Genomic DNA, 27,677 nt, shown 5'->3' with positions numbered 1-27,677 from the left:
AACTTTTCTGCACATGACATTGAACTGTGTGCTAAACAGCACTTAGCAGGAGCTAAGCATCCTCCTTCATGCATTTCTTTTTCTGTCACCTCGGCATGGTCAAAGGAGAACAGGTAAGGGAGGAAGCAAAGAAAATTACAACAGGGGCTCCTAAGTGGAAAATTTCTAATGTAAGCTATCCTGGGTTGGGCATGCTCTTCTCTGCAGTCCTGTTCCAAGCCCAAATAACTCAATGTCAGCTCTGATTGTTCTACTACTTTACAGACAAATAAGTAAAAAACCCCCCAAAAAAACAAAAAACAACACAAAAACCAAAACAACCCCCTCCCCAAAAAAACACCACACAAAAAAACACCAAAAAAAAGCCCCCAAAACCCCAAACAACAACCACTACATACAAAGCCCAGTGTGCAGAATATAGAGGGGCAGATGCTGAAAAGTACATAGCTAGAGAATATATGTTCAGCCTATGATGCACCCCAGCATCACTGTATATTGCCATTCCAAGCAGGAATTGTTCTGCTTGGCTTGGAATCTTCATACATAAGGCACTCAAAAGCAGAGCATTGGGGATGATGATTATGGCACACAAAGTGCTGCTGTTTTCTACACTGTACTATGCTCTTTTCTTCCTCTTTCTTCTCCTAGAGCACTATACTATAAAAGAGCTGCATTTTGCAACTACCTCACACTTCTCCTTCTTGCTTTGGAAGAAATATAAACCAAAAGAAATATAAAAAAAAGTAACCAAAAAAGGCAAATTATTTCCCTAACTCCTCAGTCACTCTGTCAATAGGATCTGTATGTTTTTATAATACAAATCGTTTGCCCTTGAAAAAGCAAGAGTCTCATACTGTATTGGCACCATAAGCCTGATATGTCTCACTGCAAACGCATTATTTGCATGCAGGTCTATCAACAGATATTACCAAGGGTAAGAATTATTTCCCAAGAGCTTCCAAAAGGAAAGATGGGTTGCAGATATCTGTCCAAGATCCCATTAGTCCCTCACAAAGCCAGAGAGGCCAAAAGTCCTGAACTGCTGCTTCTGCACTGTGCTACCAACTAGTTTTGTCCTACCTAGGCTAACATGCCTCTTAAAGGCAGATCATCAGCTTCTTGTCACATTCTTCCTTGCTTGTGTAGAAGTATTATACCCCAGAAAGTTAAACACTTAAATTAGCCTGAAGCAAGAGAATAAATTCCCTTGTGTTAATCGCACCTTGCAAAGTTTGCCTGAATATTCCTGTAAGAGGTATAAGAGGCATAGTCACTGCTTTCTAAAAGCAAGTTTCATTTTCACAGGCTGAACATAGAATCTATGCCAGTAATGGAACATTACTATTACATTATTATTACTATAATTATTATTATTACTACGATTACAAATGATTATTACACATTGGAAACACTGGTGTGGCCAGGGAAGTGAGGAGGTAGCAAGTGGCAGTTGAAGGTATTTCTCAGACATGGAGAAGCATAAGGATCATCCTGTACCACTTTTCAAAAACATAGGACTGGAGGTTCATTCCAATATCCTAGGATTCCTTGTAAGAAAAAAATTAAGGGCAGTAAGAGGAAATATGCCAACAGCCATATTTTGCTTTAAGTCTTGCTCCTGATTTCATGGAAGAAGTGTTTTTAAAAAGCTTTCAAGGTGCTAGAGAGAGGCTGAGGCAGCACACTGGGGGAAGGGCCACTGCCCAAAGTTTCAGTCCTAGCATGGCTGAGCTACAACTTCTGAGCAACTTCCAGATACTGAAAAGCAGTCTTGACACCCAAGGTGGATTCTGGAAAAGGGCAAGAAGATACCTAAAATTTAGTTTACTTGTCACTTTGACATGCATATAATAACACATACTCAGACACGTTCTCTTTTCAGTTCAGCCCAGTGCTAGATTATAGATTTAGGATCAAAGACTGTAACTAACTCATACAATGGCAACCATATCTAAGCCTTGCAAATAGTGACTACGAAAAGAGTGTGTGTGTCTGGTGCATAACCAATTGAACACGAAATGCCTTTGTAAAGCAGTTGCTAAGAGGGCTAATGTGATTCTTTAGTATCTAAGTAAGAAACTCTCAAGAAAGTACAGAGAAAAGACACTGACTGTATATAGTATTAGTGAAACCATTTAATAATACTATGGACTGTTATCTTGCCTATGCTTTTAAAAGGATGTTAAAAAACTTCAAAGAGCACGGAAAAGTACTGTAGGGATTCCAAGTCTCAGTCTTATACTATGCTAGGTGAACTATCCAATGAATCCCATCTATTTCACCAAAAAGTAGGTTACAAGCTGATCCAAATCTACATGCTACAGAAATCTGCATGGAGAGTTCTCTGACAGAGAAGGACTGCTTTAATTTAGGAGAAGAAGGCATAATCATATATGGTGGCTAGCCAAATCACAGCTATTCAGTCTGGAAGTAACGTGCAATGTTTCCCAGTGATCTAGTTAACCAATTAAGTTTTTAAATCACGATAGAGTGCATCAATAGCTAAAAAGAAAAGATTGTGTCTTGATACAGAAGTCCATCAAAACCCCAAGAAGGTAATGATTTGTTTAAAAGTTCAGTTTATAAAATTTAGAAGTACGCAACAAACATTTTTTCTCTGACAGATTAAAATACAGGAAGAACATAAGTGCTTATATCACAAAAGGATGGCAAAGTATTTTGCAATCCATAAGAACAAAAGAGGATGTTGATCAGCTACCAGGAATAAATATGCTTTAATTTTAATTTCACAGACCTGGGTCACTTGCTCCAAAATCTTAAAGACCTGGATGAGATTTCTGATCCACTGAGGTTTATTTTTAATCTTGGAATAACAGAAAGATAACAGAAAAATAAAAGAATTATAATATTGTGTGAATGTTTTAAAAAGCCAAATAGGACAACACTTATAACTGTAGGAGGGTTTAGCCCGCAGGAAACATCAACCCTAGAGAAAATAGCACAACAGCTTCTATCCGAAGTGCTTGATAAAAACATTAAAGAATAGGAATACAACACTTAATGTCATTAGACCTTCCTGTGTAAAAGGAGTTCCTGTCAAATAAACCTGGTATTATTTGAATGACAGTGGTAATGGCACAGATGAAACAAGTTTTAAGGCATTTGACTGAACACCAGAAGACAGCTCTGCTTAAATTAACAGCATACAAGAACAAAACAGGACATAATATTAGATAGATATAGTCCTCAGCTGACAAATCTCAAAAAGTAGTTGTCAGTGGGGTATCGTTACTGAAAAGATGCATTTCTAATGTATCATAAGGATCCATATTTGATGCAAAAGTATTAAATATTTTATCAATTACCTAGAATCAAATATAAAAAGCACTGAAGCTAATACCTGAAGGTGACACCAAGCTTGGCAGAGCACTAAATAACTCCAAAGACAGATCAGTCATACATAGTGATTCATAGAGCATGGAAGTCCAGGTCATTTCAATCCAAGCAAGTTTTAAAACTGTTGAACACTAAAACATGTAAGCTTATGAACCTGGAAGACAGGCCATGAACTACAGAACCAGGAATGGGAATCCACAGGGGATCTGCACTCTGCAAAGCTGGGACTTTGAAAACAATTTAGGAAACAAAGGAGGAAGTGTGAACTTCCAGTAAAGCATGATGGCCAAAGGGCCAGTTCATTCTCAGGTTATATGACTAGAAAAGGAATATGTAGCATTGGTACAATACGCACTTAAACCCTAGGTATAATTCTAATGTTTGCATTTTCTTAACAAAAGGACTCTAAAAAATTGCAAAGAATGCATCAAGCAACTTCAACATGATTTGAGAACTAGAATAAATGCCTTACAGTAAAAGACAAGGAACTTGATCTATTTGGTTTTTCTCAAAAGACAGCTAAAGAAGGGACTTGATTACAGGAAATAAGGGAAAAACGCTGGATTTCTGAAGCATCTTTGTTCCAGTAGAAAACTGCATCACAAGAATGAACATTTGGGAGCTATTGCCAGATAAATTACGAACAGATATAAGGCCTAATTTCTTTTAAAAGTAGGGGGCAATTAAACATCACAACAACTTACAAAGGAAAGTAATAGATTGTCTTTTTATACCTTCACACTAGTTAAAACAACAATAGCTGGTTAAAACACAACTCCCAAAAAAAGGCCCAAAATGATTAGATTTAATGCAGGGGGAAAGTAGGAGAAATTGGGGCTTGATGGTTTTTGCTTATGAAACCATGCATAAGTGGGGATAATTAGATAATTGACAGAGGGCTGAGCTAGCTTCATATGATGGTTCTTTGCGTCTTAAAAGTCTCTGACATTTTGAAACACTTCCATGCCAGAAATCACTCAATTAGCATCAGGACAGATTCACTTTGAGTAACAGGCATTTTCTTTCTATTGAGTTGGGCAACAGATAAGAAGTTATGATTCCTGGTTTCTATTCCTGATCCTGCCACTTGCCTGTTGGATAACTTTTGACAGTTTTTCTCACGATCTCTTAGTTGAGGAAGTCAGCAATTATAAATTAGCAATTAATTAACTAAATAGCACTAATTCATCTCATTCTCCAAATCATTTTTTTTGCATTTTAGTTGCTTTTTATTTTTATTGTTAAGTCTCCAGTACCTAAAATGCAAAGAAACCCAAGGGTGAGAAGTCTTACTTTTGTCCTTAAGACATCTTTAGCAGCAGCAAACTGAACACAGAAAACTACAAGCATGGTCTCATGGTGAATGGGGTTTTGTTGAAAGGCATCTGAGTTAATACACTGAAAGGAACACTGGCACTTCTGTCAGGAGAAGACGGACAAGGTGACCTGATAGGTGTTTACTATTTCTAATATCCATGATTCTCTGGAGTTTATCTCAGTAGGGTGGTCTCTTTTCATCTCTTTTTTGCACAGCACCACTGCACTTTTTGAGGCGTTTATTTTACTGCCTTGGTTTTTAAGTCTCCTGTAAAAGACAATGCCATGTAGATTCAGTGCTCAGAAAAAGGGCCCAGTTGGGCAGTAATAAACCTTCTTAACAGTTACTTCCACAGTTACAGCCACAGGGAAAGAAATACGCATAATCACAATGTGAACACTAGTCCTGGATGGAAAGATTCCCAAGCCCAGTTTAAAGCCTGGGAGCTGTCTGCTGCTACCACAGCCCATACGGATCTGGAGAGATTTCCCTATTTGAAATGCTCCCTCCATTTCCCTCCATCTATAAAGGAAATATCCCTTTATAGATTCCCAATTCCATACATGGAAAGATCACTCAATGCTGAAAGGCAGATGCCTTTGCAACACAGCTCAGAGGCAGTTTTACAGCTCTGCTTGTCAATATCCTCATTTTGGGTCAACTCTTTTGGGGGCCTTAATTACAGAATCACAGAAACGTCCAGGTTGGAAAAGACCTTGAAGAGCATCCAGCCCAACCACTGACCTAACACTGACAGTTCCCAACTACATCATATCCCTCAGCACTATGTCAACCCAACTCTTAAACACCTCCAGGGATGGGGACTCCACCACCTCCCTGGGCAGCCCATTCCAATGTCTAACAACCCGTTCTGTAAAGAAATGCTTCCTAACATCCAGTATAAACCTTCCCTGGTGCAACTTGAGGCCATTCCTTCTTGTCATATCGCTTGTTACTTGGTTAAAGAGACTCATCCCCAGCTCTCTGCACCCTCCTTTCAGGGAGCTGTAGAGGGCGATGAGGTCTCCCCTCAGCCTCCTCTTCTCCAGGCTAAACACCCCCAGTTCCCTCAGCCGCTCCCTGTACGACCTGTGCTCCAGACCCTGCACCAGCTCCGTTGCCCTTCTCTGGACACGCTCGAGTCATTCAATGTCCTTTTTGTAGTGAGGGGCCCAAAACTGAACACAGGAATCGAGGTGCGGCCTCACCAGTGCCGAGTACAGGGGTCAGATCCCTTCCCTGTCCCTGCTGGCCACGCTATTGCTGACACAAGCAAGGATGCCATTGGCCTTCTTGGCCCCCTGGGCACACTGCTGGCTCCTGTTCAGAAATTTCTGGAAATTCCTTACAAAAGGTTAAAGAACCTACATTGCATTTCTCTGCAAATATCCAGGATTCATCTAGCCCTCTTTATTGTTCTTTTCATTTAAAGTAACTTCCTCAAATGTAGGCTTCCTGACATGCACATGAATACTTGTTTACATTCAAATGAGCATCATTACACCTCTGATCAACACATAGCACTCCAGCCTTCTCTGAACTCATCTCCCTCTGTTCCTCCAGCTCCTCCTACACACATATCTCACTTTCACATCTACATATCACTGCCTAATTTTGCACTAACCTGTATGTCAGACCATATAACAAATTGACTTTCTGCTCCTCTGGTATCCCCCTGCTCAGCTGCCTTCCTCCTCAGCTGTGTGCAAGCCTTCAGGATCATTACCTTGTTATGCAATACTTACAATGAAGGGGTTACATGTGTCATGGCCTCTGATGGGTTGCAGCACATTGTAGTTAATATATGGCAAAGCAAATGGAACATCTACTTGAAAATACTACAGGGAGCTTAGAAACCATGTAGCCACACCAGGAAAATTTTAAACATAAAATCCTTCATAATACATTGAATCAGCTTCCTATATCTGAAAACTGCCTCCTCAAACACCCAGGCAAGTTGAGCAGAGCAGCTGTGTAGCAATATTCCCCTAAAACCATTTCACAGACCCCACTTATTTGGGGCTGGGAGAGTCTGCATGCAGAAGCTAATGTCTTTGTATTTTATATACTATCAAGGATTTTTCTTCTCTGAGTTTTCCCAGTCACAATAACATCCCACGGCAAGGATTTCCATGACTTTAATTACTGTCATATTTCTTTTTGTTTGCTCTGAAGCTTGCCCTGACTTTGTCTTTTGATGCTACTTACTCCCTCAATTTGAAAAGAAACTGAATGACAGTTCCCTTTGATTCCTTTCCCACATCACATTTTATGTCCCACTATCATATCTTTTCTCCATCAATTCTGTTATGAAAGCCATAGTCCATTTGACCATTCCTCGTATAGAATTCTCTGTCACGACCACTGAAGATCTTTGTTGCCCTTCTACCCTTTTTGAGATTAAAAGGACAGAATGACAGTGTCCAGTGTGGTTTTATTTAGTGACATCATTATGTTTTCTGTATTGTTCTCTATTCTTTTCCTAAAAATTTCTAACATTAGATACACTTATTTGACCAATATTGACCATCAAGCAAATATTTTCAAAGGATTCTTTACTAAAACATCAGAATCAACTCAAAGCTCATCATTGCATATGGAAAATTTGGATTATTTTCCCTCCCAATATATATATCTCGATTTATATTTACATACATTTAATTTAATCTGTGATTTCTTTTCCTTGTTCAGTCATGTCAACATTACTGCAAACAGTCCTCACCCGAATACCGCTATATTCTCAGCTATATGTATGCCTTCTCCCATCCACGTCTCTTTCCATTTATAATTCTACTAATAAATCTTCAGACCTCAGCATGGATCACAGAGATCTTCTCCCCCGGGGTCTTCCCATGGGAAATCTGCCTGTATTGTTCTACATTTTGGTTTTTGCCTTCCAACCTGTTCTTCCTCTGGGCGGGGACCTTCTTTCTTTGACACTGCTTTTTTATTTCTTGAAGAGCCTTCTGGTGAGACACCTCACTGAAAGACTTTTGAAAGGTAAGCTACATTTACCAAAATTCTCTTGTCCACACACTGAGGCCTCAATAAATCCAAGGAAGTTCCTGGTTGCCACAGTTAAGATACAGTGCCAATATTATTCATAAGTCCTTGGCACCCCCATGAAATTTCATCTGCTGCTTTCCAAATAAGTGGAGCCTGTGAAATCATGTTAGGGAAGTATTGCTACACAAAGGCTCTGTTCAACTTGCCTGGGTATTTGATGAGACAGCTTTCAGATATAGGCCTTTATCATGGTCACCAACAACATCCTTCTCTCTAGATCAATGAGATATGGATTTGATGGATGGACTATTCAGTGGATGAGGAATTGGTTGGATGGTCACATCTAGAGGGTGGTGGTCAATGTCCAAATGGAGATCAGTGATGAGTGCTGTCCCTCAGGGGTCCATACTGGGACCAGTACTGTTTAATACCTTCACCAGTGACATAGACAGTGGAATCAATTGCACCCTCAGCAAATTTGCAGACAACACCAAGCTTTGTGGTGCAGTTGACATACCTGAGGGATGGGATGCCATTCAGAGGGACCTGCACAAGCTCAAGAACTGGGCCCATGTGAACCTCATGAAGTTCAACAAGGCCAAGTGCAAGGTCCTGCACATGGATCAGGGCAGCCCCTGGTATCGATACAGGCTGGAGGATGAAGGGATTGAGAACAGCCCTGCAGAGAAGGACCTGAGAGTACTGGTGGACAAAAAGCTGGCATGATCCAGCAGTGGGCACTCACAGCCCATAAAGCCAACCATATCCTGGGTTGCATCAAAAGAAACAAAGCCAGAAGGTCAAGGGAGCCGATTCTGTCCCTCTGCTCTGGTGAGACCCCACCTGGAGTACTGCGTCCAGCTCTGGGGTCCTCAACACAGGAAAATCATGGGCCTGTTGGAGTGGGTCCAGAGGAGGGCCACAAAAACGATCAGAGAAATACAACACCTCTCCTATGAAGACAGACTGAAAGAGTTAGGGCTGTTTTGCCTGAAGAAGAGAAGGCTACAGGGAGACCTTAATGCAGCCTTCCAGTACTCAAAGAGAGCTTATAAGAAAGATGGGGACAAACTTTTTATCACGGTCTGTTGCAATAGGACAAGGGGTAATGGTTTTAAACTGGAAAAGAGTAGTTTTAGACTAGATATAAGACAGACATTTTTTACAATGAGGGTGGTGAAACACTAGAACAGGTTGCCCAGAGAGGTGGTAGATGCGCCATCCCTGGAAACATTCAAGGTCAGGTTGGATGGGGCACTGAGTAACCCAATCTAGTTGAAGATGTCCCTGCTCATTGCACAGGGGTTGGACTAGATGAACTTTAAAGGTTTCTTTCAACCCAAATTATTCTGATTCTTACCAAAAGGTGTCCTCATAAAGACCAAGTCTTTCCCATAAGCTCCAGCTGCAAAACCAAAGAGGACACCAACACTTATTTGTCCTCCTCTGCTGGATGTATTGACAAATCCAGCCTTCAGGAGGAATGGGGAAACAGAGCTGAAATTAAGTTTTATATACATAGCTGTGGTTTCTAGACAGACCCAAAACTCCTAAGAGGGGATAGAGGAAGTGATTAAGAAAATGCACTCAATGTCAAAGCTGTCATCTGAATTATTAATGTGTAATGTATAGACTTCACATGAAGCTCACAATGAGATGAAAGTTCTTAACCTAATGTTACATGCATAATTAATTTCTCCTGTGATATATGATTTGTGAAGTTCTAACAAAATGTGTCACAGAGGTTGTAAACAGGAAAAGTAGCCTGAAGCCAGAAGAGCTAAGCACATGCTAATTAAGAGAACATACTAGAAATAAGTATTAAGGAAAAAATGGAGAAGAAGAGAGGGAAGTGACAATGCTACATTTCTATGTGATGTCATAGTGTGCAGTCATGAACAATCGGAAGCAAGCTCATATAAGGAGAGAGAAGCAGGCACACCAAGCTCGGGTGAAGGAGAATGGAGGCATTCAGTGTTCTTGTTATCTCAGATAAAGGCAACTTCAGGACAAATCAGCCTTGGAATATAAACCAGGGAAATGGAGGAAAATGCTCAGCTGCAGCTTGCCTGGTTAGCTGAACACTGAAGCTGCAGAGGAAGGACCCATTCTTAAATATGCGAACAGCATATACTTTTCTTGAGCTTTGCTTTGTAGCCAATTTTAAGATTGCAATTGATTGTTTAACCATTACCTGGACAGAATAAATGAACTGGACATCCCCAGTAACAGTTTCTTCTTGAGAGAGATGACAAACACAGCAGTGTTGTCCTTTAGGAGTGACAAGTCAGAAGGATCACGGTTTGGCAGACTCTTGAGAAAGCCTTCCCCTGTGCTACAGGTCATTTTCTATACAGATCTTTATGCCTTCGAGATGGGTGATGTGACAGCCTCTCCTTTGGGTAGTAACTTTCTTTGGGAGGCTACAACCAACATCCCACTTAGTGGCCATAAAGAGTTATAGGGCAGCTGCAGAAACGCAGTATCACCAGTATCACGATGACAGATTTCACCCTAGCATCTCACTGGTCTTCTCAAGAAAAAAAAGTTTTGAAGACAGCCATAAAACAAGTAACAGAGTGTGAACAGATCTTCTTAATTTATTATCTGAATTATTGTGAAGATGTCCTGGCATTGCCAAAGTTGAAGCATAGACTGAAACCCATATCAGAGGTCTGAGAGAGAACTGGCACATACATAAACCAGAATAGCCACATCTTCTCCTACCCACTCAGATAACAGTCATATTGAGCTCATATTAGCTAAAAGCTCCAAGTACCAAGCCTTTCAGGATCTACCGTACTTTTAAGTCAGCAGTTAACAATGTCAGTGAAACCCTTTGTTTCCCTATTTTGCTGCCTATACAAGAATCTTCACAGAGATACATGGGTGGGAAAAAGTTTGTCATCAGAGCCTGGTCCAGATTATTCCAGTGGTTTGTTCAATCCAGCTACAAACAGTAAAACAATTGTGCTGCCCTCCTAGTATTTCACGGTAATGTTTTAGTCACCTTAAATGTTCAGTATTCCGCTGCTGGATTGTTTCTCTGACAAAAGTTCAGAAAGCATCAGCATACTTATCTTCATATCTCTTCAGGGCTTGAAACCTACCAGAGCACTTCACAATCAAAACCAAACTGGAAAATGAACACTGGAAGGCAGCTGAGAAATAGGATCAGAATGGGATGGACCTGATCAGCCTTTTAAAACTCACTGGCTTCATTGCCTGTTGCTGCTACTGCCTGATGATAGCAAGTGCATGAAAAAGCAGATTGTCTGTCTACCTCCTGCCCCAATCAAGGGAACATCTTGCCTCTGGCTGGCATCTCACTGCATTCAGCTGTACTAAAAGAGGGAAATCTCAAGGACAACCAATCCAGCCAGGATGTTCTGCCAAGGTTGCTGTTCCTAGCTGAGGAAATGGTCCTCTCCATTTTTCTCAGCTAGAAAGAGGGAGAGAATATACCCCCTCCCCTACATTATCCTAAAGCCCGCAGGTGCCAGCAATCCAAATAAACGTGGAGCAATTAACAGAATTAACACAGCTTTAAATAGCTTGGCTCACCAGATGCAGACTCCTAGCAGGGTTCTATAAAATGTAAAGTTATTACAGAGAAAACCATTAATCATCTGTTCAGAGACTTGTTCTAGATGCAAAACCCATTCCACTTAAAATGGCTAATAATCAGAAAGAAAGGCACAGATTTAACAGGAATGATGATGCCATTCTCCAGCACCATTTCTAAAATGCCATTTTTCATCTCTGCCACCATTCCCAGACTCCTATGTTTCCTCTGCTTGATAAAACTGATGCAGTAAGAAAGCTTTGTTGGCATCACTCACAGTTACCTCTCAGGGTGCTAGAACTGAGACACCACCTCTCAGTCACGTCCACTCTGGCCAGAGGAGCTTGGTGACTTGCACATTACACATCACTGCTTTCCTAAGTGCAGTTGTTACTGTTCAGTTGTGTGTCAACAGCCCCATGCAGCTCACAGATAACTGATGCTCTCCCTGAACTCTTAAGTGCTCAAGTGCTGAAATTTCTGCTTAGGAAGTAGGAGCATTTGAGTTTTCTCTCTTCTGGTGATGTGAGGTCACCAGTAGCCACAGCATGCAATACAGCAATCCTCCTGATGTTCCCCTAAAACCTGTTAAAATAAGCAGCATTCACCTCATTGTCTACTACATCTATGTCCAGATAGCTACAAGAAGCAGGGGTAGGGGGGCAGACCCTAACTCATCTTTGAGTTCTGATATTACCATTTCTAACACCTCCACTTATGGAACTGTAGCTCGAAGAGTACAAAAACTTGTGATAAGCAATTCAAAGCTTAAATTGTATCTTTCAATATACCTATATTATTCCCACTGAATTGCTTAGGAATCTAGATACATCCACTGTTAATTCTGAACTAAATGATTTCTGCCTGTGCAGTTTGAAGGAAGGAGGGAGAGAAAACCATCCCAAAGCACAGATATTCAGTGCAACAGACAACATCAACAGGTGCTGATCAAAGCCAGAGAGCAGCAATGACAAAGAATTAGAACAGAAAGACAATCAGAATCAATAAAAAATCTGGTTGCATCATATCAAGCCCACTGCCTTTTCCATGCAGTTCAAGTAACAAATGCTGCCCAGTAGTTGCCTGCCTCCTCCTGTCCTACTCACAGTTGACAGCTAGCTGGCTCACTGCTACAGAGGAGTGGTGGACCTGGGAGGAGTTGTCCAGCCCTCCCACTCATCATTCAAACCTCATCATCCTTTCTTGCCTCCCTTGTTGGCAGCTGTAGCAGCCTCATTTTTTGTGGTGGGCAACAGCAGCTCAGTCTTTCCGCATCACTCACAATACACACAAACACACATGCACATTTCATGGCAATAGTCTAGTCTTCAGGGTCAGGCAAGAAAATTTATATAGTGACTGCTGCTCACAAAGAGATGACACTTGTCAAACAGGAAATAAGCTACTACAGCAAAAAAAAAAAAAAAACAAACCAATAAGCCCTCTAATTAAAGCTCTCAAAATCTACACCCAGCCCTTGAACGTGATTGAATGACCACAACCTACCTGAAAACACAGCTAGAGTAATAATATTTGCTGCTGGGCACCTCCACATTTGAAGATTGCAATATAAAGACAAACAGGATAAAAAATAATTACTGAGAAGACTCACTAATGGTCCCAAAGTCAGACTGAAATGGGGGTTAAGTGAGAAGAAGTTGTAGCTTCAAACCTAGTGGTGCCTGTTCCTGCTGGTAAAGGTAGCAGGTATTTTCAAAAGAAACATAACTGAGTTTGTTAAAATAGTGTGTTGGGAGACACTGTTACATAGGGAGCAGAGTAATTTTAATTTTTGAGCTTGGAGCAGGTACCCAAATACAGAAGTGAAGGTGCTTCTCTCATCACTGTTACAGCTATGTCAGGAGTCAAAGGGCATATCATAGCACTCAAGAATACATTAAGCTCTGAGTGCTCCATATTATTAACTCTCTGCCTACCAAGTTTTCAAACCCTACATGCCAAAAAAAGGTAAATACATTCTCTTTTCACCTTCCTTTGTGATGAACTGAATCCTAGGCTGAAAGTGTATGTTTTATACACTTGTACATAAACTGCACAGTTTTGCAACTTCTCTCTCTCCTATAATTGTATTAATATTAGCACATGGCAGGTCCTGACTCTCCAAGACTACTCTTGTTTGTATTTCTATCTGACAGTATAGGATTGATCCTTAGCAATCTCTTAAATGCAACATAAGGCATGACAAATACTATTTCTAACTCAGCATTCACCCAAACTAAGAGTTTACGAAGCTCAGTGAACTACAAAGCCAAGCCAAGCAAAAGAAGCTTATTTACCTTCATCACAAGCTGAGAATATCGGGCTTTGGACAGCCAAAGTTAAGATCATAGCATCCATTAGGATGGTAACACATTTGGCTAACAGAATAAGACAGAAACCTTTGCTACAGTAACCACTGCTGTGCTCATGACTTTGGACATGGCTATGTTTGTCCATCAGTACTCTGCATCCTGTCTTAGTTTGCTCATTCTTGAATGGAGATGGATTAGATCACATATGTGTGCAAGGATTGTTGCTTTAATATTTCCATTCTTTAGGGCCTGGGTTACCAATTAACTTTATTATACGCCCATGGCACAAGCTATATTGCTTCAATCCCCACTATATTTTCTGAATTTGCCTATATGAATGTAGTTCTACACCTGTAAACACTAATTTTCTGAACAACAGCACATGGCACATCCCTTGCAGGTACAGAAGCTCAGCAGGAGTCAGGTGCATTATGCAGGAAAGACAAGCCCACTCCTGATAGTCCTGCCACAAAGCAAGCACAGGTGGCCAAAGCACCAGGACTGAGGGTCACATGAGGATCGTTTTATTACTGGTGCGACACATCAGCCTGCTGGCTACGCTGCTCAGTGGTGGCACCAACCTCCGCTGCTGGTTTCCTCCCTAGGTACCTGTTCCAGTGGCAGCTAGAAAGAGTTAAACTACACTTTGTGTGGGTTAGATCACACTTTGTTCTAGCTCAAGGGATTCTCTTTAGTTTATGAGCATGGTGGCAGTACGTAGTTCAAACAGCCCCACAAAAAGATGCCTCTTACACCTTCTGCATAGAAAGTTTCAGTATCTATGTTTGCTCATCAATGCTTGCTTTAAAATGTGTGCTCAATCTACATATATACATTATTAATCAGACTCTGGCCATTAAGTACATTTGTGAACTTCCTAAGAGTGCAGTAACTTAGGAGTTCAATGCCAGTGAACTGTTGATATGGGAATTATCCTTTAAATTGACTCCCCAACAAAATGTCTGCACTGGGGCTGACCTAGGACGCCTGCAAGCTGCTGTCTGTCTACTGATAAGAGTTCCAGAGAACAAGACACCATATTGTAATAAATGTGATCTTAACTAGAGCCTCTATTTGTTTAATTTGTGGACAGAGCTATGAAAAAAAAAAAAAAAAAAAGGCAAATGGTACTTGTAGATCCATTCTGGCTGTAGGATTCTAGAGCTTTTGGTATATCAACTTCATTAAAGAAAAAATTTTAGGAGCCGAGTGATTGTTTCAGTACGCAGATGACAAAACAACATCTCCTCCATCTCTTGTACAAAGTCAGCTAAAACTCAGCTCCTGTCTTTGGATCTCCCATGTTTTACTAACTGAGAAGTAATTCTACCACTTCATTTTCATATTCAAATTCCTTTAATAAAGACTAATTTCATAAAGCAATTCCAAATTGTTTTCCTGCTTAACAGGAACAATTTTCATGGATATATATGGTAGGTCATGAGTAAACTTTCTATGGACATGTCATGAGTACATTACTCTTTCACTTTCTATGAGGTCAGAAACATTTGATGAAAGACACCAATCAATAATTGAGATTAGCTTATATTATTTTGCAACAAACCCTCATCCAAAATCATTATGCCAGCAAAACTCTTGCTAGAGATGCAAACAAGCCAAGCTGACAAAGTTAATTTCTGTGTCATGCATGAGGCAAGACAACAGTGCTAGCAGAAACCTTTCTTTTGTAGGGTAGGCAAGGGCTAACCTATGTAAAGAAAAGATGCCGTGAATAACTCCCTAGCTAAAGCAAAGCTTCAGCACTAACAGCACACCAATACACCTGACAAGACTACTGATGTTAGTTCCTGTGGGCCAGGCCATTAATCCTTACTAAAAATGTGAGAACACAAGAAAGTGAAATATTAAGCTCTGGAACGTGCAGAGCAACATGTACTTCATTAAAATGAATGCCCAAATCCCTTAAAGTTTGTTAACTGGATCCATAACAGGGAAGATCATTTCCCATTCTGGTCAGACCTGGAAGAAATGTCCTAAAATACACTGCACTTACAATGCAATTCCTAATATCTTGGACTGAAATCCAATGGAAACGGCACAAAGCAGAGAAACTCCCATTAAACCTTGCTTACTTTCAAAAATGCCAACCGTTTGTTCAGGACCGATCTTCATTTGAACATTCTCCAGCCTCAACCTCAGCTACTTAGATTGCTTGGGAGTACGGCCTATTCTGGATTTTTCCTTCATTTTCTTACCTGAGGTGACTCTTAAGAGAAAGTAGGGGAGTATTTCATATCCAGTCAGCAACAGTTAAGCTGGCAAGTTAAGATATGCTTTTGACATAAGCTATATATGCCCCGTGCAATCTTCCAAAATTTGTTTTTCACATTCATCCCCTTGTCATCTTGACAGGAATGTAAAAAGAAATCAAGGATAAAACAAGAAGAAATTGGTAAATATTATGGTGAAGAAGAAAATTCCCCTGAGAAACAAGGCTGCAGTAATTCCAGGAACATCTAGTATTCTCCAGTAAGAGTATCAGTCAGTTATGACTCTTATGCTGTACTGAAGACATAGGCTCTCCCTGCCAAGAGGAAGAGCAACAAAAGGAGATGGAGCAATAGCTAGGATATCCCTCTTTTATCTATTGCTCTACCAGTGAAAGGCTGTATGATGGTGACCAAGACACATCACATCAGTGCCTCAGTTACAGCATTTGAAGGAAGAGGATAATGACATTTACTCCCTCTGGTACTGGATTTTAGCTGATGGTTTGGTAGAAGCCAAAATCTCTGAGGCTGCTTTGAAAAAGCCACCTACTGAACTCTTTGGAGAAAGGGTCCTATGAGCTAACATTATTCATCATTATGAATTAGGCTTTTAGTGCATGTATTTACTAAGTATAGGGTCACAGTGCATCAAAATGGATTTTCTATGTGAGATCCTTGTCATTCACAAGAATCACAGTTTAGAAAAAAAAAAAAATTACACTATGCAAATATACTTCAAAACCAAAGATATTAATTTGTCATGTCAAACTGACTGGGACATTCTGATCTGAGTTTCTCCTGGAAGCTTTCAGTCTGAGATATTCTACTTTCTTGGTGTTTAGGAAGAGGGGAAAGTTAAGGGAATTCACTCAGAAGAGTATTAAATTGAAACAAGCTCAGAGACTACAGGGACTGCTAGGTAGTTTGTTCCTCTACGCCTAAACATCTTCAGATGAATTAATTGTAAAATGTTGACATTGCGTTACTGTACCATGGGATGCTTTCCTCTCTGCATGCTCCAGGTGCACCACAAAAACTCACCTCTGACATTTCAACACCCATGACTTATAGACACTGCGTAGAAATCTGCATCCTCTCTCTTCTGTTCTCCCTGGATCACAGGATGGGAATAGACTTTCCATGGTGGAAGGACTGCCTTGCCTGTGGTTCACAGAATAATCAGTCCTCTTTTCTCCCATCCTTGCTAAATGATTTCCTAAAAAAGTCACTAGCAAAATCAACTGAATCAAGTGCCTTCTCCAGAGAGGCTGACATTCATCACTCTGGTAAATGTTAGTATTGGGACTATGAACCACAGAAGACTTACCTTACTTATGCCTGGTTTGACATAAGTGGTATTATAGATTTTCTCCTACACTTGTGCCTAGGGTAAATTTCACTCTAGTAGTTATTCCTGAGAAAAGAGGCTGGCATGATCCAATCTTTTACAGTTATAGGATGGTGTGTGCATGTAAACATACAGGCAAGCAAAACAAGGGAGGCACAATGCCACTCCTGGCAGCACAGCAGAGGTCTGGCAGGGCAACAGAAGTTCCTCTAGTAAGACAAAAATAATTGTTTAAAAACAATCCTCCTCAAAATGTTGCTACTTTTTCAGTGCTGTCAAAAAACCCAGAGGCAGATGGGCAATGTGCTTCAGCTTTCAGATGCTCAGTTCAGAAAGCCTCTTGCTCACCTTGACTTCATATCATGTCCCACACTCATACAAGAAAGCACAAGGTATTCTTCACTGTGTATCACAGAGTCTTGCAGGATTCATGCCCAAGCATTCAACAGGTGTTGGCAGCCAGCAGACAGCCTAGAAAATGTTCTGTTGGCCAACCATATATCCCTTCTGACTCTGAGGTAATATAGAAATATCAAATGCAAACCAGCCCAGGAACTAAGCTTATAAGCATTACTTGATGAGAAGACACTATCATCTTCCCCTCCCCATCTATTGGTCTGTTCAGGATTCTCTCAGCATCCTGCCTTGTATCACATTGCTCTCAGCTTCAAGTGCCTCCATTCCCACCTCCAAATTACATCTTTCCAGAAATATGTTTTTGCTTAGTATCTTCATGGACTTCAGCAGTAGCTGCTCAAAATGCTGGCCAACATCTCCCCTGTTGTGTCTCCCAAGCCACTGTGTTGTTATGTTTCTACAAGAACACTCAAAAGCATGATGAAGGCCTTGTGCTGGGTGCTCTGCAGATGCACAGAGAAAATGCAGATATTCTTGACTCCCAATACACACAGCCTAGAGCTGCAACAGGAGGTTGATCCACCACAGCAGCAGTAATGCAACTGGAAATTTAACAGTGAGGGGAAACCAAAAACTTTACAGGCCTCTGGATCTGGAAGTTTGGGAATCAGGATCATCATCATCAGGACTATTGGGGATGCTCTGGCAGAGAATAGTAGTGGGACACCAAGAGTAAGAAGATGACATATTTTGAGGACAGGAATCATATTCAGCCTTTGGCCATGCTTTGTCTTTCTTCCACATGATACCACTAGCCCCTCCCTTTCTTTTTCAAGCATTAAATTCACTAAGCAATACAGAAGGGAAACAGACTGGTCCAAACACAATAGAGCAGCTGAAGCAGCAGTGTTGGACCAACATGTGCAGGCAATTAGTGCCATTCATGTGGTAACTTCCTCCACAGTGCATCAGTGAAATTCCCCACAAAGTTGATTCCTGACTGTTCTCTTATGCATTCCTGGAGCTTTATTAAGTCACTGCTGTGGAAGGGGATCTTGGGCACCTGAAAGCTTTTGGGCTATCTGGCCTGTCTGTTAGGGAGGGGCTCTTAAAACTGCAACTTCCTCCATCTGCCCTCTTGACATTTGGGCTGTTTTTCTCTGCCTTGGCATTTTAGGCCTTCTATCTGCACCTTTAGTCTCCTCCCAGTGTGATACTCCAACAGAAAAACTCATCGCCAAACAGAAACCACATCATCGTTACACATGCAAATAGGCCTGAAAAAGACCTGGCTTGCAGATAGCATCGAGATGTACATACAGCAACTGGGCACACTCATGAACCATTTGGAAATCTGGCTCCTAGCAGTTAAATTGCAGAGAGAAATGATCTAAGCTTTCACAGCTTTCTCCCATCACAGCCAGATGGTGCCTGACCCCTGCAATAATTTCTGCCATATTCCACCCATATGCAAACCTCACTGCTTCCATCAAGCTGTTAGTACCAATCAACATTTTTCAGAACTGAGATTTTAATATAGCATTGATATAAAAATATGAACATTTCATAAATTCTCTCATGCATATGCATTCTCTAGGGATGACCACAGGGTCTTCTGAAGCACCTCCATCTGTACCATCTAAGTACTGTTCCAAATAAATCGAATCTGAATGGCTGCCTCCCTAATAAAGCCTAGGAAATACTGTGATTCTCTCCCTTCTCTAGCATTCAGAGATTGAAATCCAGTTTTCCCTCTTTGCCTACACAGCTAAATTTCTCACCCAACCACTCTCCACCTCCATCCCTAATTACTGGAACCTCCTCCCCAAGACTTTCCAGCACATGTAAGCATAGCTGTTTGTCATTGCCTTTCTTGTCCTACCTTCTTCAGGCTACACGGGTGTCTCTAAAAAACCTGTCAGTTAATCCTTTCTCCCTTCCACGTTCAGGCAGTACTTCTGTTTATCCACTCACTGACTCTTAAAGCACTGTCACTCCTTCTCTGACTCACATTAAAAACATTTCTGCTCCCATACCTCAGATGTGCTCCGTACCTCCTCCTATTCTATCTCTATATCTGGTTTCCTCCACGATAAGAAATACACCAGCTTCCCCTCAGAGTTCCTCTAAAACAATTTATCTTAAGACTAAAGGTCCAGAAAGCCTTAGATTTTATGCAAATACAATGTAATGTCCATGTTTGATGTCTGTGTAATGTCCTATTTGCATATTCTGCCTTTTATCATTTTCGTGGAAAAACGTTACTTCTATTTTCCAGTCTTGCTCCCTTCATTACAGTATCAGGTATACTGCAACACTGCCAAGATGGCCACAGAGAAATGTAAAACAATACTGACAGACATAGGGACATCTTTAATTCTGATTAAAATGGGAGGAAAAAACCCAACCTGAACTACACATTCAGCACTTGGATTTATGATTTAAGCATATTACTGTTATCAACTTAGTGGAATCTCTTCAGCCAGAACCTGTAACCACACAGAAAAGAAGAGGCAGGAGGATCTATTCTATAGTGAAAAGAGGAAACATTAGCTCAGACAATTCAAAGAAAACATGGTTAACTTCACCACAGCTTATATAGATACTGCAGCAGAGGAGCACTGAGACCATTAGTTCCTTACCAGGAACACACTCTTGTGAACTCAAATTCCTCCTAGTCAAGGCTTAGACTCTGACCGCATGAAGCGTCTACCCTACCAGAGCTACCCCTCCTCTACCACCAACCCCAGTTGAGTGGAGAAGTCCTTCCCAGCTGCAAAGGGGCAGAGAGAGTCATTAGGCACTCTGCCCCACTGCACTTTAGCACCTGCATGTAATCTCAGAGGAAGTGGGAAGGCAACGCTCCACTCAAGGAGCTCTCTTAGCTCCCATGTCAGCAGTTTGGTTGCTATATTGTGAGGCTGATGCAGTCCAGATGAAATAAGAGATATTACAGGGGGAAGACTGAAAGTTCCTGCATCAATCCCTTTGCCTTCCTAGGAAAGTTAGATATCCCTAGAGGAAGTCTTCAGCAAAGGCACAGGAGTAGGAATAGACCACTCTGCTTTAACACCTTCAAGAGAACAGTACGGGGCTTGGCAGGATGTTCTTCACCATTACGAATGCACCATTACAGCAGTGCAATCCACTTGGGATGTGCTGTCTCTGGGAACAGGTGGTTGCATAGCTAGGACTTCAGTAGGAAAAAAGAGCATTACTCTACCAGAAAGCATAAACTGAAAGGAACAATATTTGCTATTACAGTCTGTCCTACCCCTTGGTCTAACCTTCTTAGTTTAGAATATTTTTCCTGAATGCTCAAGCTCATCCAGTACTGGCTGATGAGCATTCTTTTTGGCCTCAAAAAATTTTAAAACATAACCTATAGAGATCGATTCATGAAATACACTGCCATGTTCTGCAAAGAGCCAAATAAAGTTCCCTGTAGCCAGTTCTGGAACCAGAAATAATATGGTCACACAAACACTGCACTAACTCAGTTCTGCCTTTTCAAGGATCTGTATGCCCCAGGGGGGCAGTCTGATCCCCATAGATATTCTAGGTTTTTCGAGCCAGCTCAGGTTTCTTTCATACCATGCTGCCTTGCATTGCACAGATATACCCTGGCATTTCAGAAGTAAACATAAAGAAAAGACTCAATTCTGTCCCCTAATTCCAGGTGGATCTCAGGTTGATCCTTCTACCTTTGCCATCAGTGTTTTCATCCCTAGCAAAGGAAAGAAGAGGAAGCTGACCCTGGGAGAAAATTCACCAGGCAAACTGTATTCTGCTCAACTCATCCAAAGCTCCACTTAATGGAAGCACTGCCTGCTTTGATGTCTGGGAGTAACTCACTACACATGCAATGAGAACCCTTCTCAGCCTATACAGGCTGTGTTCTGGTGAGACCCTGCTCTGTGCAGGTATTAGTGTTAGAGCAGCACTTCTGGATTTTGCCAGGATTCTGACAGTTGTCTAGGGCTGCTCTTTCTCCATTAATCACAGTTCCCCATCACCTCCACTTGCCAAAATCAGAACTGAGGAAAAGCACGTCAGCATCCTTAAGCTTCCTAGCGATACCTGCAGTAAAGGGGTCTGGAGGAATGACAGAATGGAAATGCAAAATGCTAATTAGTAACATGGCTTTCTTTTTGAAATACTACATTTCTCCATTTATTCCATTTCCATGTGCCTCCCCTGACAACCCTGCACTACACTTATGTTTAGTTAATAGTGTATACTGGATTTGTCCTCAAAGGCCAGGCAAGGTACATTTTGGGCACATTTTCACAGCAGCATTACTGGACCACTACTAAGAGCAGGGTGCTATTAAGCAGACTATAGCTCAAATCCAGCCAGCACCAGACTGTCTTTAAGTCAAGACAGCTGCTTATACACATCTCCTGTCACTGCCTAGTCAAGTGAAGATTACAAAGTACATTATGATTATCTGTTTTCTTCCTCTTCCTCTCATTCTTAAGTGGTTGCTTGGGTTTTTCTTCTCACAGAGCATTATTAGCCTGGGATGGCAATGTAAGCAGCTCTTAGCACATTGTGCAAGCTAATAGAATACAAATGATTATATAAATAATAAAGACGCTGAAGATTTTCTTGTCACTGCTTTCTCTGCTCCATTGGCTTGACTTAAAGCACACATAAAAATGGCCTCTGTTAAGTGTTATGTTCATAGCATTCATAAATAAAATTAAGATCCTGATTTGAAGAGACACTAAGAAGCTGTATCTCCTCTTGATTTCAATCAAACTGGGATGCTCAGTGCCTATGAAAATCAGGCCGAAGGCTCTACAGATGAAAACAGAAGGTTTTGATCTCTGTACGACAGTTTGCATTCAGCAAGGCAGTTTCATTTCCTATGTAAGATGCTCATATGTTATTTTCCATATGTTATGTGCATCCCCTTAACTAACCAAGAGGTCAGGCAGGGGAGCAGCTCCAGACTCTGACAGCGATTGCTCACATCAAAGGACTGGCATGTAGCATACAACCCCTGACACCACAAGTCAAGCATCAGTAGAATGGTAACTTGTCAGGCAATTACAGACACAGAACATCTAGCTCAGCATTGCCATTCCACGACTTCTGTATGAAAACTCAGCTTCACCGAGTTTTAACATCCCTCTGATGTTAAATGTTCATACAGAGAGGATAACATGGCAACTCTCCAGGCTGCACATAAAATTAGACCATCCCAGACACACCCTGTGAAAAACAGTAATAGTACAGAATCACAACATCAGGGAGAAAACTCTTGCAAGAGACACTTATTCCAGGCTAGCTAGGAAGCTGAATGACAGAAAACTTAAGCTTCTTTTTCAATAAGCCTTCTATTACACATTTTGGAGATGTCAATATTGGTATCACCATTAATTACAGTGATCATCACAAATTCTATTAGAAGAGATAAGAAAGAAGACAAAAGCTGACTGCAGGGTATAACACCCGAACAACTGCACCAAGTTTCAGATTTGGGCTGAAGCTTCATTTATTATTCTCCACATCACACACACACACCCCACCCCATCCCACCCCACCCCACCCCACCCCCTGGCAAACACCACTCTGGTGTCCAATCTCTATTACCCATGTGTGGATTTTCTCAAAGTTGTGGATTAACCATGTGACAAGGGCAGCCAGACAGCATGAGTCAACATGATTTTGGAAGCCAGCTAGCTATACCTGACCAGTGAAGCAACTCTGCTGCATGGATTTACCAACACAGTACACTTCCAGTCCATACGCCACATTATTGTTGCATCTCCATTATACCCTTGCATAATTTACACATAAAAGTTATGCTACCTTCAACTTCTATTTTTCCAGTTTATTCTAACTGTGTATCTTCCTAGAAAATAGATAACTAACTATATCCCCAAGTAAAACTCAGGACCTTAAAAAAATATCCTAAATAAGCTTCTGATTTTGATTAGTTCACCCCAAAATACCGCTTCATAATCAAAGGCCATTAATCTTTTTTCAGTGGTTATTGCCTCAGTGCCTAGAAGATTGTAATACTTTCTTCTGAACGGTTAACATCTTACAGAAGACACTTCTCCCACTATCATTGGTATTTTTTCTGTAATCCAAGCACTAGAAGTCTAATTCTGACCATAAACTCTTGAGTTGTGTGGCTGATGCCTTCTGTCCAGCTAAATAACAAGTTTATCCTTAGAGTGCTGTTGCAGTATCAGTGCAAAATTCAGCATCAGGGAAAGACATTGAGCATGTAATGAAAGGCAGGAAAGAGCGATGATTTTGAGAAACCAAAAGCATAGAAACAAGATTAATTTGAAATAGTTACCTCTTTGAGGCAGCCCATGAAGTTGTTGCTTACTGGAGAGCCAGGTAAATCAGCAGTACTGGGGCTCCCTCCCACATAAAAGAAGTCATCGGAGCCCAGCATGGTGTAGTCCTCCTGTGTGTAGCCCGTGGTGGTAAGGATGCCATCCACAGAGATTGTCACCTGTTCAAGGGACACAACAAAGAAAATCCCAGCAATGACCTTACAATCCTTAACAGAACAAATTACCTCCCCTATAATTTTATGTTAGTTTTATTAAGGATTTTGTTGAGATTTGGTATGTATTTTTTTAGTTCAGCCAAGCTCCATTTTCTGGTCTGCTTCACCCACAATGGAAATGCTCCAGCATCTGCTTCTCCCTTTTCTGGTGTATCAGTAGTGTCAGGCTGACCCAACAATCTACCCATCAAGATGCTTTCCATCTTTTCAGGCCAGAAAATGGAACTGTCCTTGAAAAAAATGTCTCATATTAGCTGATTTTATCATTAATTAGTATTTCTTTTAATGATTACAGTTAGTTATGGTTGTTAGTAAAAAAAAAAAACACTAATGATGACAAGGTTGGTACTTTTTATTATTTATGTTTCTTTTGCTCACGGCACACTGATGATCATGCATTCAGGGAGGGAGGGGGGGAATCTCACTTTCAATACATTATGGATGTGCATGCCATGTACCTAGAGACACACCCACCCACCACACAAAAAAAAAAAAAAAATTGTATTACAAACTAACTCATAACAAAAATATAAATAGGAAATAAATCAAAATAAAATAAATCAAAATAAATCAAAATAAATCAGCTACACACCAACAAGTGTGAGAGAAGCACAGATGAGAAAGAAAGAAAACACAAAGCGTGCACACACTGCACACTGACATGTCATGCCAATATATCTGGAGCCCAGAAAGATGACAGGAACAAAGAGAGAGGAGAAAGAAAGAGAGAGAGAGAGAGAGAAAAAAAAACAAAACTATTTCACACTCACATGCAATCAAAAATAAAACCACCAAACAAACCCCATAACAATAAAAAAACTCAAAACCAAACAGAAATGTCCAAAAAACCCTCTAACCCCAAACACATGGAGGGAAATGGGAGATGGAAGGAGAGGGAGGAAGAGGAGCAAGTGAACTTGATGTGTTTTGCTTAGATGTTGTTAGTGGTTTAAAGGGAAGATGAAGGAAAATAGATCGAGGCCAGAAGGAGACGGGCGAGTCACCAGACTGGACATGCCATGCAGAGTGTGTACTGAAACAAACAACCGGCTGAGCTCCTGTCGGCCACGGCAGGTAGAGGTCAGAGAAAGAGAGAGAAAGTGAGAGAGAGAGCAAGAGGGAGGAGGAGGAGAGAAAAAGGAGGGAGGGAAGAGGGGGAAAATCAGGAGAAAGAGGACAACTCCGGCCAGTTTGCCTGTAATAGCCGTTGCCACAACAAAAGGATGAGAGAAAAAGAGAGCCTTCACCACCATGGACTAGAGGCCCTGCAATGGTTCTGATCTAGAAACCTTCAGAGTTAAAAACAAAAACCAAAAGGGGAGAAAAAAGCAAAATGAAAAACCAAAGCAAAAGAGAGAAAGCTAAATGCAAAAGCAAGGGACAAAAAACTCAACAATTTATCACTGGAATGGCAAAAAATAACTGAAGAGGGAAGTGAAGAAATCAATGACAGAAATGTCCAAACCCCATTTCCAGAAGAGTTGTGTCAGTTGCTTTTGTTGCTCATTTTTCCATTAAAAAAGAAGAAAAAAATAAAAAAGAGGGGGAAAAAAAGTATTTTCAAAGAAATTAAAATTAAAGGAAGAAGTAAGTATAAAGGAGGGGGGGAAAAGAGGGGGTAGGGAGAGGAAAAGGCAGGTAACACACGGCAAACCCAAAAAAAGAGACAATAAGAATGATATCTACCAGACAATGTAGTTTGTTTACCATAGCGTGTCCAATGCCTGAGTGCTTTGCGGAAAAGGGGGAAGAAAGGAAATTAAAAAATCGTGAACAGAACGATTGTTAATTAAAATAACTAAAAGCAAAGATGAGTCGTTAGGGTGTTAGTACATTAGTTGGTTAGTAAAAATGACACATTGCATGAATGGTCTAGTGTTAGTCTTTCAAAAAAAGGTGTGGGGCACCTGAGACACACAAAGTGAGAAAGAGGACAATATGACCAGGACTCTATGGGGAACCATGCCATCTAGACTGTAAAGAAGAAGGGTGCTGCCTAGTCTTCCCACCCTGGTATTAGTCATTAACTTCAACTCTCATATACATTATCCAGGGACTGAAGCAAAGTTAGAACAGTGCAATACTTACTCTCCAAATGCCCATCAAAGTGCTTTCCTCAAACAAGAACCTTACCCTCAGATATGTACACACAGCACACAGTCCCTTCAGCACAACCCCAACCATGACCCTCTTCTTCCACCCACCTACATTCCTGCTCCTCTTCCAAGCCTCACTACACTCAAGTGTCGCAGAGTATCACAAGCAGGCTAACATTTCCTTTGGCTGGAGGATACAGATGAAGATGAGTCCAAGACTCTGAGTCTTCCTTCCAAGTTGCCCAGTCTGAAGGTGTCTTTACAGCAGGTGAGCTTGTGACTTTTAGGAGAAGCACACAAAAATGCCTGTGCTTGGCTGTTTGCCTGTAGCTCACTTCTGTCATCCGAGAGTATAGGTATTGAACCTCTCCTGCTATAGGAAGAAATGTGTCGAGGAATTGTGTAGGAAGAATTGTGTCACTTGTGTCAAGGTTGAAGGCAGAAGAATGACAACATTTAGTGTCTCCCCTGTTATACTGCATCTATATTACAGAAGACCTAGGAGAATTTACCGGTCAGTTCACTTAGTTGGGTTTAACAGAACTTTGCAGATGATTTCTTAATCCCTCCCAAGGCATGCAGATGCCAACTGTTCAAACCTATGCATTGTTTCTTGTTTGCTTTTTCACAGTTGGGGAACTTAAGATCTTTACAGCAGATTTTGCATGGTGAGTAGCTTCAGTGTTAAAAAGGAAGTGGAGCCCATGGACGCTCCAAGTCCTTGTTCCAGTGTAACTGAAGCTGGCAAGAATAAATTACACAAGCAAGATCTATGCTGCCTCATGTGAAAAATGCCTGCTTGCAAATTTCAGAGTTGTGCATTGACTAAGGAAGTTTGTGAAAACTTTCTGTCATTGAACATAATGTCCGAAGTCTATTTTATTTATCTGTGGGAATGAAATTGTAATATTCTGTACTTGGGTATAATAAGCACAAACTCCTGAATTCTTCATCAAGGAAGTTTCATAGAGATATGCTGTGTTAGCAAATCCATTTCTGCAAACAAGGTGCTGGAGTATGGGACAAAGGGGAGGAGCATGCTAAAAATGAGACAGAGTGTCAGCAGCAGACATGAAGACAGACCTTCAGTCTCCTCTGCTCCTCCTCCTCCTCCCACCAGACCACATTGCCCCAAACATGCTCTGAAAGCCCTGGTAAAATACAGCCATGATCCTATTTCTAGTAAAGGTTTCTCACAAGGCAGAAAGAGGGCTTAGGTTTAACAGAAATAATAAGAAAATAAACAAGGAGATTTGCTTTGACATTAACAATCACTACTCAAGGGAATCTGTGGGTTCACTTTGTTTGTCTCTAAGGAGATTAACTGCTGTGATAGTCATTTGATTAAAAAAAAAAAAATTAAAAAGCAGCACTTAGTACTCTCCTAGCTTAGCTACAAAACATTTAACAATTCCAAAAAGTACTGGGCAAAAGTCCAGCTATTTAAAGTTCTGCTCTAATTCTGGGAACAGCCAAAAAATTATGCAAATCCTCCTCCCCCTTCTCCCAACCCCAAAAAGAGCAGAGGAAAAGACTAGATGGCATCCTG

At 41.0% G+C, this 27,677-nt stretch overlaps 1 protein-coding gene across 1 annotated transcript in view; it reads right to left on the bottom strand.

The window, feature by feature from the left end:
* Positions 1–27,677, bottom strand: part of NRXN3 (neurexin 3) — a 1,027,951-nt gene that overhangs the window by 724,345 nt on the left and 275,929 nt on the right. The window contains exons 7-8 of the mRNA XM_074910039.1: positions 25,719–25,763; positions 23,814–23,975 (exon numbers count right to left, since the gene is read on the bottom strand). Coding sequence (XP_074766140.1) covers positions 23,814–23,975; positions 25,719–25,763 — 207 coding nt within the window. The remainder of the gene's footprint in view (positions 1–23,813; positions 23,976–25,718; positions 25,764–27,677) is intronic.

Source organism: Athene noctua, chromosome 6 (genome assembly GCF_965140245.1).
Source record: "Athene noctua chromosome 6, bAthNoc1.hap1.1, whole genome shotgun sequence".
Lineage (NCBI taxonomy): Eukaryota > Metazoa > Chordata > Aves > Strigiformes > Strigidae > Athene > Athene noctua.
This window is presented reverse-complemented; position numbering and strand designations above follow the sequence as displayed.